The sequence below is a fragment of the Oryctolagus cuniculus genome, chromosome 7 (assembly GCF_051225735.1).
Source record: "Oryctolagus cuniculus isolate XC-2025 breed Fujian yellow rabbit chromosome 7, ASM5122573v1, whole genome shotgun sequence".
Taxonomy (NCBI): Eukaryota; Metazoa; Chordata; class Mammalia; order Lagomorpha; family Leporidae; genus Oryctolagus; species Oryctolagus cuniculus.
The window spans coordinates 135,750,715-135,764,064 of NC_142873.1; the positions used below are offsets into that span (position 1 = coordinate 135,750,715).

The following is a 13,350-nucleotide window of genomic DNA, read 5'->3' on the forward strand; positions in this document are numbered from 1 at the left end:
TCGGTCACCAGGAGAGTCTGCAGGTTTCCTTTTAATAAAGGCTCTGCTGAAGGTGTTTCACGGGGCTAGGAGTCCCCAAAGCATGAAATGGACACGTAACACCACCGGATCCCCCAGAGCAGGCCGGGCCACTCTGGCGAGCACTGCTGGTCTGCCCAAATCCGGGTGTCAGACTGGGTATTCCTTGGCTGCTCAAAGCAGAGCACTGCCTTCAACCAGGACGAAGTGGGAGTGCCCCCGGCTGCAGCAGAGCCGCCACCCCACGCGGAGGGCCAAGCACCAGCCACTGCCAGTGAAGACTAGCCCCTCTACTGGAGAGAGTTGCTCAGAGTCCAGCCACCAGCCCTGGGGAGGGAGAGAAGTCAGGGCGCCCGGCTTGGGGACGGTCAGGGCTCTGCAGCTCCGTCACCAGCGTCCTTTGCAAAGCCACCTCTGGCGGACACAGCTGGCTGGGAGGGCGCTCCGGGTTTGGCTGAGACGTTCTAGTTGGAACAGAAAGGAAAAAAAGTGAGCCTGGGAGGGAAGGCCTTGGATTAGGCACCGCTAGGATATGACCACTTGGGCATCTGGCTAGTACTGAACTTTCTCAACACCTCTCGCCCAGACCCGTGGATCTGGTGACGGGTAAAGCGGCGGGGACACTCTTCCACCCTCCAGGGACAGCTAGGGCTTGACCAGCCCAGCCAGCAGGCAGACCCCACCCCCCAGGCCCAGCCCGGGGTGGGCACTGACCCCGCCACCAGCTGGCTCCGGGCGCCGGCGGCCCAGCTGCCGCAGCATCTCCTCGCAGGCGGCGATGGTGTCCAGGAGCTGCCGCTGCCGCTGCTCCACGGCGTCCAGCAGCTGCTGGGCGCGCTCATCCCGGGGCGGCTGCGGGGGTGGCCTCCCGCCGAGCCCCAGCCCCGCCTTCCCACGGTCCACGCCGGCAGCCTCCCTGCCCGGGAGAGAGCGAGACACAGACGGTCAGGGCCGGCGCTCGCGCGGGGTCCCAGTCCTTCCTCCCCCCCGCGCCCCGACGGGCCCCGTCTCACCCCCGTGACCAGTCTGAGCCCGGGCCCCATTCCATCTCCGCCCGCGCGGCCCGACCACCGCCCCCCTTTCGGCCGCCCCCCCTCCCCAGCGCTGCGCTGGGGCTTAGCGAAGCTGCGCCCCGCCCCGTCCCCACCGGTCTCCTTCAAGCCTCCTGGGGGTCGCGGTCCCTTTAAGCTGCCCGACGCGGAGGTGGGGCCGAGCCTCCCGGACCGGAAGCTGGCTGGGCGCGTCACTTCCTCCCGGAAGCGGGCCTGGGCGGATGTCTCCGGCGCGTCCCTGCACGGGGCTGAGGGCCGCGGTGGCTGCCAGCATGGGGTTGAGCGAGGGGTCGGCGGGCTCCGCCCGGAAGGGCCGCCTCCTCCGGCCGCCGAGCCCCGCTCCGGCGGCGCCAGGGGCTCGGCTGTTGCGGCTCCCGGGAAGCGGAGCCGTGCAGGCCGCGAGCCCCGAGCGCGCCGGCTGGACCGAAGCGCTGCGGGCCGCCGTGGCCGAGCTGCGCGCCGGCGCCGTGGTGGCCGTCCCCACCGACACGCTGTACGGCCTGGCCTGCTCGGCGAGCTGTTCGGAGGCGCTGGGCGCCGTGTACCGCCTCAAGGGCCGCAGCGAGGCCAAGCCGCTGGCCGTGTGCCTGGGCCGCGTGGCCGACGTCTACAGGTGAGGCCGCCCCGACCCGGCCCCGCTGGGGGCGGCACCGCGGGAGGGGTTTCCGGTGACAGCCTTGGGAGACTGAGGCGCAGGGAGCGGGAGGGGCTTGTCCAAGCTCCCGAGGGATCCGCAACTGGCAGTGTGCGCTGAGCCGGGCCCTGAACCCGGACACTGGGGCGCAACGAGGGGGGGGGGCGAGGCCCAATTCCCTGGGGGTTTGTGGGCTCCTGCGGGGAGGCCCACGGGAGAAAGAGGAAGCGTGGTAGCTCAGGGTAGTAGGGAGTGCCTTGCAGGAAACAAAGCACGGAGCTTCGACCCTGCCGTCGCGGTGGCACTGCGTGGCGGATGCGCGGCTTCTCCGGACCCCCACCCTCAGCTGGAGCTCTTGGGAGAGGCTCGGCTCGGCTCAGAGGATGGTTCGCACCGCGTGCGCAGTCTGGGGAGTGACAGCCAGTGGCGCGTCCCTGGGGATGCATTTGTGCTGTTTTTTTGCCCAGGTACTGCCACGTGAGGGTCCCCGAGCAGCTCCTGAAAGACCTCCTGCCGGGGCCCGTGACCTTGGTGATGGAACGCTCAGAGGAGCTCAACAAGGACCTGAACCCCTTCACTCCTGTGAGTTGGGTTCTTCTGTCCCAGACTTCCTGACCCCTGGAGCTTCCGGTCGGTGGGATGGGACCAGCTCTGTCCCCCACCCCCTCGGGCCTCTCCAGTGAGCCTTTCTCCTTGCCTCCTAGCTTGTGGGCGTCCGGATTCCTGCCCATGCCTTCATGCAGGACCTGGCCCAGATGTTCGGGGGACCTCTGGCTCTCACCAGCGCCAACCTCAGTTCCCAGGCCAGTTCTCTGAACGTCCAGGTGAGTTGCCCAGGCCTTCTCCCGGAAACCCCCGAGCCCAGCACTACCCCCTCTGCGAGGTGGGGCTGTCAGTGCTCTAGAATCCTGGCGGGAGTGAAAAGGCACCCCCGCTGGCAGGGAGGGCGGTCGGGTGGAGGGCATCCAGAGTGAAGAGTCGTGAAGGATTCTTCTCCCGACGTTTGAGCGGTCAGGGAGAGAATGGGTGTCTCCTCTGTGCTGTCAGTCCAGTCGTAGGAAGGAGCACGAAAAGTAAAACATCGTTTTCCTGTTTTTGTCCGGGCCGCAGTTCTTGGAAACTGGAGTGTTGGAGTAGGTTTTTTTGTTGTTGTTTTTTGGGTGTTTTTTTTTTTTTTAAGATTTTATTTGAGAGGTAGAGTTACAGATAAAAGAGAGAGGGAAAGACAGAGAGAGAGAAGTCTTCCATCCGCTGGTTCACTCCCCAAATGGCTGCAGTGGCTGGAGCTGCCCTGATCTGAAGCCAGGAGTCAGGAGCTTCCTCCAGGTCTCCCACGTGGGTGCAGGGCCCAAGCACTTGGGCCATCTTCTACTGCTTTCCCAGGCCATAGCAGAGAGCTGGATTGGAAGAGGAGGAGCCGGGACTAGAACCGGCGCCCATACGGGATGGTGATGCCGCAGGCGGAGGCTCAGCCCACTGTGCCACAGCGCCGGCCCCTGGAGTGTAACTCTTCCCGCTGCTGTGAAACAGTATGAAATTAGGGCTCCAAAGAGGCCATTCGCCGCAGGTCACACGGCCATTAAGCAGTTGACTCAGCGTCTTACCCAATCTTTGACTCCTAAACCTGTTCTGTTACCTCTGCCATAAGCCAGGCCAAAGAAAGGGTCATCCTGGTCCTGTTTTGCCTACGCAGCCTAGAACGAATGAGGACAAGGAAACTTGTCTTGCTGTTCTGCTTACTAAACTTGGTTCTGTGCCCAGACCTGAAGAGGGGGTTTGAGGGCCTTGGGTTGGCGAGAGCTGGCGTCCTTTCTCATTCTCTGACTGGAGCTTTGCTGCGTCCTGCTAGCTGGACCCAAGGAACAGGAGTAGGGGCACCTGCTCCCACACAGTAGCTGGGATTGCTGATCCGCCATCCTGAATTCCCAGGCCTCACTACTTCCTGGTCTGCCCTGGGGGGCAGGGGTGCTCCACCCGCATTCTGGTGGCAGCACCCGCCCCACTGTGCGAGGACTAAGCGCTGCTCGTGCGTGCTTGCAGACCCACCTTGCTTTCCTCTCCCTGCCCTGGTCCAGCGTGATCAGAGCACTACTCTGGTGCAGCCCACTTGTGTTTTAGGCCTGGGTAAGGAACTTGAACGTGGTCACACAGAAAATGGCATAGTCCAGAGTTGTAGCCCGCCTCTGTGGATGCCCACCTAGAACCACAGTTGTTTTACCTATACGTCCCACACCAAGCAAACAAGTGTGGAATTTCCTTAAATTCTGGATGGGTGTTAGTTGGGGCACCAGTCTAGGAGGGCTCTAAACCTCCTAGGGTGCAGTGTTGAATGTGCTAATGCGCTGTCTTTGGCACAGCTGTCTTAGCTAAAGAGGTCTTTCCTCTGCTTTAAAGCTGTGAGTTCCTCGTCTGACATACGAACCCTGCCTGCAGTGTGACATCATTGCAGATGCCAGCGATGGCATCCATATTCTTCCTTTCTCCTCAGGAATTCCAAGACCTCTGGCCTCATTTGTCCCTGGTCATTGATGGGGGACCAATTGGGGAAGGCCAGAGCCCCGAGTGTCGCCTTGGCTCAACTGTGGTTGACTTATCTGTGCCTGGAAAGTTTGGCATCATTCGTCCGGGCTGGTGAGTCTCTCCTGTGGCATGGGAGTAGAATTTGAAGGGGGTGGGGGAGATAAGATGCAAAAAAGAGCTTTGACAAGTTGAAGGTTGTCACTCAGTACCTTTCCCAGAGAGGGTGTGGGCAGGTTAGGAGCAGTAGAGGCAGGGACCAAGTCGGCCAGTGTCTGCCGGCATTTCGGGGGTTCACAAGGATTCCTCAAGGGTTGGTGAGCAGTGAGTTTAGAGGTCCCCGGTCAGCAGGCCGTGGTGGGCTTCAGGCCTTTCGAAGTCAGACTGTAACTGTTTTTTCTCCACCCCAGTGCCCTGGAGAGCACTACAGCCATCCTCCAGCAGAAGTACGGGCTGTCGCCCTCGCACGGATCATGCTCGTGAAGCTCAAGGCAACCCGAGGACTGGTGCTGGATACTGTGTGTCCGCTGCGGGCTGACGAGGCCTCATTTGCAGAGGCCGCTGGAGCTGTGCCCCTCGCCCGACCTCGAGGCGGCACGCCTGTGAACACTGCGCCGGCTGCAGAAGCTACTGGTGTAGCTTCTCACCTGGGTGAAAGGTTCTATTTATTACCTGTGCTTCCCTGTATCAGCCAAAAGCTACGTTGAGAGGTCAGAACATTCCCGGGGTGCCTTACCAGCGGCTTCCTCTTACCTAAGTTATATGCATAACACTTAAGTCCAGTGTTTCTGGCAACCTTTTACTTTATTCATGTGTATACCAAGTATTGAACATTGTTGGGCATTTGAACTTTTTCTTTAATGTTAAAAAAATGCTGCTATTAAATATATTTGTAAATGGTTTATTTTTCTTCTTTTGAATTACTTCCTTAGATTGGATTACTTAGTTGAAGTATATGAAAGCATTTATGGCTCTTGATATAGATCATCCTTCAAAAGGAACTGAACTGTCACCTTGCCATTGGCCACGTGAAGGCGCCCGCCCAGATGGTGCGCGCACACAGCAAAGCCTCAGTGTCACTACCTTCTGAAGGCTCTGCAGCCCCTCCTGCTGCCCCTGCCTGGTTTCCCCACACGCCCAGTGGGCAGGCCTGCTCAGCTGTCCAGTGCAGTTTAGGGTCGGCTACCTAATGGGCTGGATGCCCTTGAGGTGGCGTCTGGGGCCACTCCCTCCCCTGCCTCTTGATCCGAGTTCCCAGGATTCAGTCTTGAACCCATAAAGCACAGCACAGTGCTTTCCAGCGCACCTGTTCTCAGGTATGTCCTGTGGTTGTTGCCAAGGCGCTACAGGTGCCTGCTTTAATTAGGATTCCTAAATTAGCACATTAGTTTGTTTATAAATAAGCAGTGGTTTGCTAACTATACCCTTTAGAAATTTTGCTTAAATGAGTAGTTTAAGCAAACCCACTCTTGATTGTGCCAAAGCTCTATCTGGCCCAGTCTACTTGTCCATTTGTCACAGAATCTGGTCAGAAATCATGAGGTCTCAAGAGCAAAAGGAATGTTTACTGGAGAATACCACGTCATATTTAATTAATTAATATGAATCACAGTAGCACTGAAAACGGCTCTGGTGAGTGGGCCTCATTCTGTTCAGGCAGCTATGGGGAGGGGTGTCTGGTCCTCTCCCTGCAGCTCAGTGTTCATCTAGGAAAAGTCGGCTCTGGAGTGCAGAGGTATTTTCTTAGAGGAAAAAGAACTCGACTCCAGCACTGGGTAAAGCTGCAAAAAAAAACCAAAAACAAACAAAAAAACTTCTGCCCATACCCAGGCACTAGCTACAAGGCCACACCAAAGAGGGAAAGCTGGATCCTGTAAGCTTCAGGACAGGAACTGTTCCTTGCTCAAGTTTTCTCCAGCACCTAGCACATAGGAAGGTGCTCAGTTAGTGGGTGTTGAATGAATGTGTCCGTGTGCGGGATTATTTCCTGGTAATTGAGTTCAGGAGCTTAAACCCAGAAACTCCCCTTGACAGAGTCTCAGGTTCCCTAATTTAGAGAAGATACTTGAGGAGAAAGGACACCGACTGGCAGAAGGGGCAGGGTATGTGCTCGCCCCAGGGCCCACACCTTTCCAACAGCACTGCCTGGGTCACTCCCTCCACGACACCAACCTGCTGCAGAGTTCTAAACTGGGAGGGTCACATGAAAAGGCTCCGAGGCCACAGAGTGCCCTGGGTTACGTGGTCACCTGCCAGCCTCTTCGTCCTCTGGAACACCACCCAGTCTCCTCTCACTGCAGAGCGCCCCAGCACCACTTGCCTGAGGAACAGGCACTGTTAGACATGGGCCCAGGCTTGGTGGCCCACCCAGAGGCACCCAGCTGCTGAGACCAGTGAGCACCCACAACCTCAGCAGTGCCCCACGTGGTGACACCTTCAGTGAAGCCAGGAAGTCGGCACCGTGCACCCCGGGTTCACAGGCCTCACATCAGCCACTGCTCCTTTTCCTTGACAAAGTGCTCGGCCCAGCGGCGGGTCAGCTCCAGGTAGAGGCTGGGCTGATGAGGCAGGTAGTCCAAATACAGGCGAGTCGGCGTCTTCTTGGGAATGGCCTTCTCAATCTGGGTGCCCTCGTGCCACTCGTTGAAGGAGGTGATGGAGACGATCTCGGGCCTCACGGTCAGGGCCGCCTGCAGGGCCGTCTCGTAGTATTTGCCGTTGACCCTGTTCCGTGTGTTGTGGTTATTCCAGGGCCGGATGCTGGTGTCAATGTAGCCAGGCCCGACGCTGGGGATAAACATGAGGTTGTTAGCGTCACAAAAGTTCTTCACGGCCTTCCAGTTCTGATGGGAGGAGCCAAAGGAGAAACCGTTGGAGGCGAAGTAGGTGTACATGCCATCAAATCCTGCGGCGAGGATGTCGTGGGTGTGGCCCTCCTCCACCAGCAGCGCTATGAAGACCCCGTCGTAGGGCGTGTTGCGGATTGAGTGGGGTCCCTGTGGTGTCAGGAGGTGGGCCCAGGCCTCTGGGGATGTCAGGTAGGAATCGTAGATGTAGAAGAGGGGGAGGCTCTTGCCCATGCTGTTCTTGTAGCGGTAAAATGCACCATGGGAGCCATACCTGAGGAGCAGGGGGAGAAGAGCTTGAGCAGGACTGCAGGGACCAGCGGAGCAGTGGGAGTGGCCCAGCCAGTCCCACGTGGGAGTCAGTGCCTCCAAGAACCGCACTCCCCTCCTTCCTCTCTCCCACTCCGTTACTGCTAAGCTCCCCTTTCCTTCCCGGAGTCAAGACGCCACTAACTTTTGTCTGGACTGCCCCAACAGCCACTTGTCTCCAGGCTTCCATTCCTGCCTCCCTATTATCCTTTCTCTCTCCCTCTCTTTCCATTTTATTTACTTGAGAGGCAGAGAGAGAAAGCGTGTGCTCCCATCTGTTGATCCACTCCTCAGATGCCCACAGCTGCCAGGGCCAGGCTGAGCCGAAGACAAGAGCTGGCAACTCACCCCAGGTCTCCCAATGTGGGAGGCAGGAACCCAACGACTTCAGGCATCACTGCTCCCTCCCAGGGTCTGCATTAGCAGGAAGCTGAGAACTGAATCCAGGTGCTCTGATATGGGATGCAGGTGTCCTAACCCCTAGGCCAAATGCCCTTCCCTCTTCTCTTCAAAAAAGAAGAAAACTGGATAAAGCAGATCGGGTTGCTCCTTCCCTGGACCTACAGCTACTTCAACTGGCCTGGCCTACCTCCATTCCTGCTGTTACCTCACCTGTCTCCGCCCCCATCTGGCCCTTCCACACAGCTGTCACGCCAACCTGGTTCCGTCTTGCCGCCTTGCGTCTGCCAGCCCTCTGCCTGGCATTTTCTGCCTGCCTCCAGATCTTCACAGAGCAGACTCTTCACTCAGGGGTTCGCTCACATGTTGTCTCCTAGAGACTCAGTTGACCACACATTCCAGAATGGTGGTGAGCACACTGGGACACAAGACCCTACTTTATTCTTTACTGTTTTTCCATACTGTAGATCACTTCATTTTTCCTGTTTAATTGCTGTCTACTCCAGCACCCCAATACACTCTAGAATGTAAACACAAAGTCAGAAACCTGGCCAGTTCTACTCATTACTGCCTAACTGGGCTTAGCACAGCACCTGGATGCACATATGGATACTCAGCGGGTGTTTTCTAGTGAATGAATGATATTTGAAAGTGCTATATCGGCTACTTTCACATGTATGAATTCAAACTCTCACACAACTCCAGGAGGCTTTCCTGAGAGGCTGAGAAAGGGGACTGGACTCAGGTTCCCCGGGTGCAAGCCCAGCACTCTCCTACCGGGAAAGCTGCTGGGAACGCAGGCATTCTGTCCTGTCTCTTGATCTGCTCCTCCAAACCTTCTACCCCTACCCTGTTTGGAACCCCACCAAAATCCCAATCCCCACGGAGGCCTTACGTGTCAATGATGTACTTGATGTTGTCATGCACAGTGATGTCATCCCGGCCTTTGTAGGGTTGGATGTGGAAGGCCACCTGCCACAAACAGAGCTCGCATGAGTATCTGTCCCGGGGCCACACTACTGGAGGCTCACGCTCCAGCCATGGCCTGGAGGAGCGGCAGAGTTCAGAAGGGGGTCTGACAATCATAGCTATGCACAATAGAGATAAGGGAAGGCATTGCCCTTCTGGGTTGCAAAAGAGGGGTGGGAAGTTTGCCCACCTCCCCCCATAGGGCATTTGGGAAGATGCTGAGGCTGGCTGAAGTTTTCAAGCCATGGGCCAGCGCCAAGTGATTGGTGCTAGCTGCCCAAAACAGCGCTGCAGCTGGGTCGATGGGGACTGTGGTTGGTTTGTTAAATGTGTCAGAGATGGACTCAGCCGTCAGGAGTGGGGCTCCTCACAGTCATTTTTCTTCCTTTGCTACAGACAGGAAATTACTCCTGGGGAAAACAAGGACACACTCAGCTCTGTGCTCTGGAAACCAAGCCTGCCTGCTCATAGCCTGGGCTGCGCTCCGCTCCCTGAGGACCTGCACGCCTCCACTAGAGTCCAGAGTTCTGCCTCCAGGTCCCTTTGGCTCCTTCCTACCCTTTATCCAGGGGCAGGGTCTTCATTCCCAACCTTATTGTTCAATACAAGTGATACTTAGTCTTCTGTTGGTCCTGTATTGAGTTTTCTCTGAGTTCAAGAGAATGAGAGTGACGTGGCACTGGTTCCACACTTGCTACATATCCAGGAACTTCCCAAGGCGCTCCAAAGTCTGTGAGCAGAGGAGGGGAAACCTGCAGACTCACCTGGATGTTGTACTGATGGGCGGTGTCCAGAATGGCAGGCACCAGGTCATCCGAGGGTTCCCCATTATCATCAGCCATGCCAGGTGGGTACCAGGACAGGACCAGGACGCCTGAGATACAACGCAGAGGCCACTTCAGAGAGACACAGCACCCCCTCTGCGGAGATTTCTTTCCTCACAAACCATCGCCAACTGCAAAGCGGTTTCTGAAAACCTTTTAGCAAGGCTCCTGCCACGTGCACTTCCCACACATGGGATCCTAGAGCCGGTGCCCCGGAGCTGTCCACGCCAGCGGTGCTGAAGCGCCGCCATGGCAGGGACCATAGCGCCCTGGGCCTGAAAGGAGCTTTTCAGTGATCAGCAAATATAACAAAGGGGGCGGGATGGGGACTGGGAGCCACAGTCTACCTCTGAGGTCTTCCCTTGCCTGCACCCTCAAGGACGGCCACAGTCAGGTGTAGCTTTGTATACTTCCCACCGGTTCCCCCTCACTCAATCCCTCCCCAGGTACATGAAGACGCACTGAAATCCAGAGGAATTCAGGGACAAAACCCGAAGCCAGTGAATCTCCCCACCCCTCTCTGCAAAGGAGGCTCCCAGGACCTTGTCCCCCACGGCAAACACAGCAGAGTCCATTACACAACTCGGTGGCAAACTTTCCTCTCTACAGCCAAGCTGCTGCTCCCGGCTGTGCCTGGAGTGCAAGGCGCCGAGGCCAGCTCAGCCTCCCTCCCCATCGCCGACAGATTGGAAGGTGCCTCCCTCCCTACTCGCGACCCAGGACCGCTTGGGCACACAGAAAGCCCCAGTATTGGAGGCTGCAGGGGGCGAAGGGAGTCTGAAGACCGGAACGGGGAGCAGAGGGGAGGGGCTTGCCTCCTGGTGGGCCAGGTGGGATGGGTCGGAAGGGCTGAGCAGCCTGGCGGGCCAGTGGGGGCGCTCACCGATGGCGGCCTCCTGGAGCTGGGTCATGTGCTCCCGCAGCACGTCGGGGTCCCGGGAGCTATAGGGCCCCAACTCCGGGTAGAAGCTGGAGCCCAGGTCGTCCGGGGGGCTGTGGCGGCCGCGAGGGTAGCTGGCTGAGATTTTGGGGTCCCAGTGCGGCACCATGACGTGGTCCCAGTGGATGTAGCGGCCCTCGCGCCGCGGGCTGCCGTACCACGAGTAGTAGAAGGCGTGTAGGTCCGAGTACACGCGTAGACTCCGCCCGGGGGCGGGCTCGGCCTCCGCGGGTGCCGGCCCCGGGGGGCTGCCCGGCTCCGCGGTGCGGGGCGGAGGTGGCGGCGGCGGCGGCGCGGCAGGCGCGGCAGGGGCCCGGGCGGCGGGCGCCGGGGCCCCCTCCGGCCGCCGCTCAAAGGGCGCCAGCTCCAGGCCCGGGCCCAGCGCTGGGAGTCCGTCCGGAGCCTTGAGCGTGCGCAGGCCCATGAGGGTGCCGAAGGCGAAAAGCAGCACCAGGAACAGCGCGATGCAGGCGCGGCGCCGCCGCCGGGCCATGGCCGCGCCGCCCTCCCCAGGGCCGGTCCCGCTACCTCCCCGCGAGCCGCGCCATGGCCGCCCGCCCGGCTCTGCGCGCCGCGCCGCGCCGCCCGCGCGCGTACCAGGGAGACGGCGACGCCGTGCGATGAGCGCGCGTGGGCGGCTCCCGGCCTCTCCCCCGCAGTGCGGGCGGGCCCGGCACACAGAGGATGCGGCCGGCGCAGACCAAGTGGTCGCGAGCCGAGGGGGGACGGGCCGGGAAGTGGAGACGAAGCCCCGCGCCGAACCGCGAGTTTCGGCCGAGAGAGCAGATGCCCAAGTCACGTCGCGCCGTCCACCTGGGAACAGTGGCCTCTCTTGCCTGGAGCAGTGGGGGAGGCGCCCTGTCGGGGGCAGAGATGCAGAGCCGGGCGGGAGCGTAGGGAGGGTGGCGACGGGCGCTCACGGAGCTCCCTCTCCCCAGGGTCGCCGCCGCCGCCACTGCCGCCCCTCCTTCTTGACTGCTGACCGCTCCGTGCTGGTTACAGTCACCACCCTCATCTGCTGGACTCCCCCAAGCAGCCACTGAAGCCCAGGGCAATCCCCCAAAGTCAGACCCTGCAAGCTCCGGGGCCAGGACGAGGGAGACAGGACTGGCTCAAGGTCACAGTGTCCAGGTCTCACCCAGGGGGTCAGCACAGCTCCCCGGGGCCCTGGGCGCCGCCCCGGCCGCTGATCCCAGGCGTGCTGCCATCCTCAGAGAACCTCCCGGGTGGTGAGGAGTAAATGAGGCGGTCCCCAGAACGCAGGCCCTCCTCCCTGTTCCTCCACCATTCTGGACTCGGCTCCGGGGCGCAGACACCAAGAGTCCCCCGTTCCTTTGTTGAGTGTATGTGGGACTCTGGTGTGATTTCTATAGATAAGTGGGCCACTCAACATTGATCAGGTTCCTAACCTTCAGTACTCATTGTTTCACTCATTCAAAAAAGAGTTGTTTCTCTGCTTCCTGTATGGAAAACAGGAGCCCAGCTGTGTTTCAGTGACTGTTCTCTCTGCAGCATCTTCAAGAGCTTGGTATGACGGGAGGCACCCGGTCCTTACTTCTTAAGTGAGTGAGTTGTAGGGGCTGGCGCTGTGGCGCAGCGGGTTAACGCTTTGGCTGAAGCGCCGGCATCCCATATGGGCGTCGGTTCTAGTCCAGGCTGCTCCACTTGTGATCCAGCTCTCTGCTATGGCCTGGGAAAGCAGTAGAAGATGGCCCAAGTCCTTGGACCCCTGCACCCGCGTGGGAGACCCGGAAGAAGCTCCTGTCTCCTGGCTTCGGATTGGCACAGCTCCGGCAGTTGCGGCCAATTGGGGAGTGAACAAGTGGATGGAAGACCTCTCTCTCTCTCTCTCTCTCTCTCTCTCTCTCTCTCTCTCTGCCTCTCCTCTCTCTGTGTAACTCTGACTTTCAAATAAATATTTTTTTAAAAAGTGAGTGAATTGCAGGGAGATCTATGACGAGGAGCAGCAGGGTTGGAAACTGTTGGGAAGTCTGGAGCCCAGGAAAGCCGGTTTGAGAGAATTCACGGTTGCTAGTGTGGCCAGAGTCCCAGGTTTCCAGCTCAAGTCACAGACGTGGCACCTGACTCTGGCTGGCTCAAGCCTTATAGAAACGTGTCAGCTCAAGAAGCAGGGGCCCACTCGTGAGGCAACTTGCCCATGGATCAAGCTTGGAAATTGTAAGAGCACTCTTTGGGGATTTTTAAAAATATTTATTTATTTATTAAAAGTCAGGGTTACAGAGAAAGAGGTCTTCCATCCGTTGGTTCACTCCCCAGATGGCCGCAATAGCCAGAACTAGGCTGATCCAAAGCCGGGATCTGGGAGCTTCTTCTGGGTCTCTCACGTGGGTGCAGGGGCCAAAGGACTTACATCATCTTCCACTGCTTTCCCAGGCAATTAGCAGGGAGCTGGATCAGAAGTGGAGCAGCCAGGTCTCAAACTGGTACCCATATGGGATGTTGGCATCGCAGGCGGTGGCTTTACCCACTACGCCACAGTGCCAGCCCCTCTTTTAGGATCTTAGGAGTTGCAGTTTGGGACACAGATTGAGACAGCACTGAATGCATGTTCTGAGGAAGTCAGGAAAGGGGCCAGCAGTGTTGATCTCTTACAAAGCAGTAGAAATTCTTCATCCTTTGAGAAAGAACCGGGGCTGCATGACCAGTACAGGATAGAGGACAGAGAACAAATATCTATACTTAGCGAAAATGTCCACAAAGCAAGTCCAATAACCTGTTGACATGCATCTTGAGTCTCTGGGGAGGATATCCTATGTCCTTATCGATTGTTTAGGTCTTCCAGATGCCTGAGGTGAAAGGGTAGAGGTCACCAAAGTTCACA

The 13,350-nt window shown here is 58.5% G+C and overlaps 3 protein-coding genes across 3 annotated transcripts; 1 reads left to right on the top strand and 2 right to left on the bottom strand.

Moving 5' to 3' along the window:
- Nucleotides 1-11: 11 nt before the first annotated feature.
- On the bottom strand, nt 12-1,194 carry C7H1orf122 (chromosome 7 C1orf122 homolog). The gene is made up of 3 exons (XM_002720630.5): nt 1,032-1,194; nt 733-934; nt 12-482 (listed from the first exon to the last, which is right to left on the bottom strand). Exons 1-3 carry the CDS (start codon nt 1,064-1,066, stop codon nt 387-389), a joined length of 333 nt encoding a protein of 110 aa, XP_002720676.1. The 5' UTR covers nt 1,067-1,194; the 3' UTR covers nt 12-386.
- Nucleotides 1,166-5,123, top strand: YRDC (yrdC N6-threonylcarbamoyltransferase domain containing). Its single transcript, XM_002720639.6, has 5 exons — nt 1,166-1,683; nt 2,172-2,286; nt 2,409-2,528; nt 4,193-4,335; nt 4,632-5,123. The coding sequence occupies exons 1-5, from the start codon at nt 1,292-1,294 to the stop codon at nt 4,702-4,704; spliced, it is 843 nt and encodes a 280-aa protein (XP_002720685.1). The 5' UTR covers nt 1,166-1,291; the 3' UTR covers nt 4,705-5,123.
- On the bottom strand, nt 5,007-11,400 carry MANEAL (mannosidase endo-alpha like). The gene is made up of 4 exons (XM_051832038.3): nt 10,452-11,400; nt 9,509-9,618; nt 8,671-8,747; nt 5,007-7,341 (listed from the first exon to the last, which is right to left on the bottom strand). The coding sequence occupies exons 1-4, from the start codon at nt 10,999-11,001 to the stop codon at nt 6,705-6,707; spliced, it is 1,374 nt and encodes a 457-aa protein (XP_051687998.3). The 5' UTR covers nt 11,002-11,400; the 3' UTR covers nt 5,007-6,704.
- Between the last annotated feature and the right edge of the window lie 1,950 nt (nt 11,401-13,350).

Coding starts and splice junctions, on each gene's coding strand:
- C7H1orf122 (XM_002720630.5), bottom strand. CDS start 1,066: ATGGAATGGGGCCCGGGCTCAGACTGGTCACGGGG. Junction 935..1,031: donor GGCTCAGACTGGTCACGGGG/GTGAGACGGGGC, acceptor TCTCCCGGGCAG/GGAGGCTGCCGGCGTGGACC. Junction 483..732: donor CGGAGCCAGCTGGTGGCGGG/GTCAGTGCCCAC, acceptor TGTTCCAACTAG/AACGTCTCAGCCAAACCCGG.
- YRDC (XM_002720639.6), top strand. CDS start 1,292: ATGTCTCCGGCGCGTCCCTGCACGGGGCTGAGGGCCGCGGTGGCTGCC. Junction 1,684..2,171: donor CGCGTGGCCGACGTCTACAG/GTGAGGCCGCCC, acceptor TTTTTTGCCCAG/GTACTGCCACGTGAGGGTCC. Junction 2,287..2,408: donor ACCTGAACCCCTTCACTCCT/GTGAGTTGGGTT, acceptor CTTGCCTCCTAG/CTTGTGGGCGTCCGGATTCC.
- MANEAL (XM_051832038.3), bottom strand. CDS start 11,001: ATGGCCCGGCGGCGGCGCCGCGCCTGCATCGCGCTGTTCCTGGTGCTG. Junction 9,619..10,451: donor GCTCCAGGAGGCCGCCATCG/GTGAGCGCCCCC, acceptor GTTGTATCTCAG/GCGTCCTGGTCCTGTCCTGG. Junction 8,748..9,508: donor CCCATCAGTACAACATCCAG/GTGAGTCTGCAG, acceptor TGTTTGTGGCAG/GTGGCCTTCCACATCCAACC.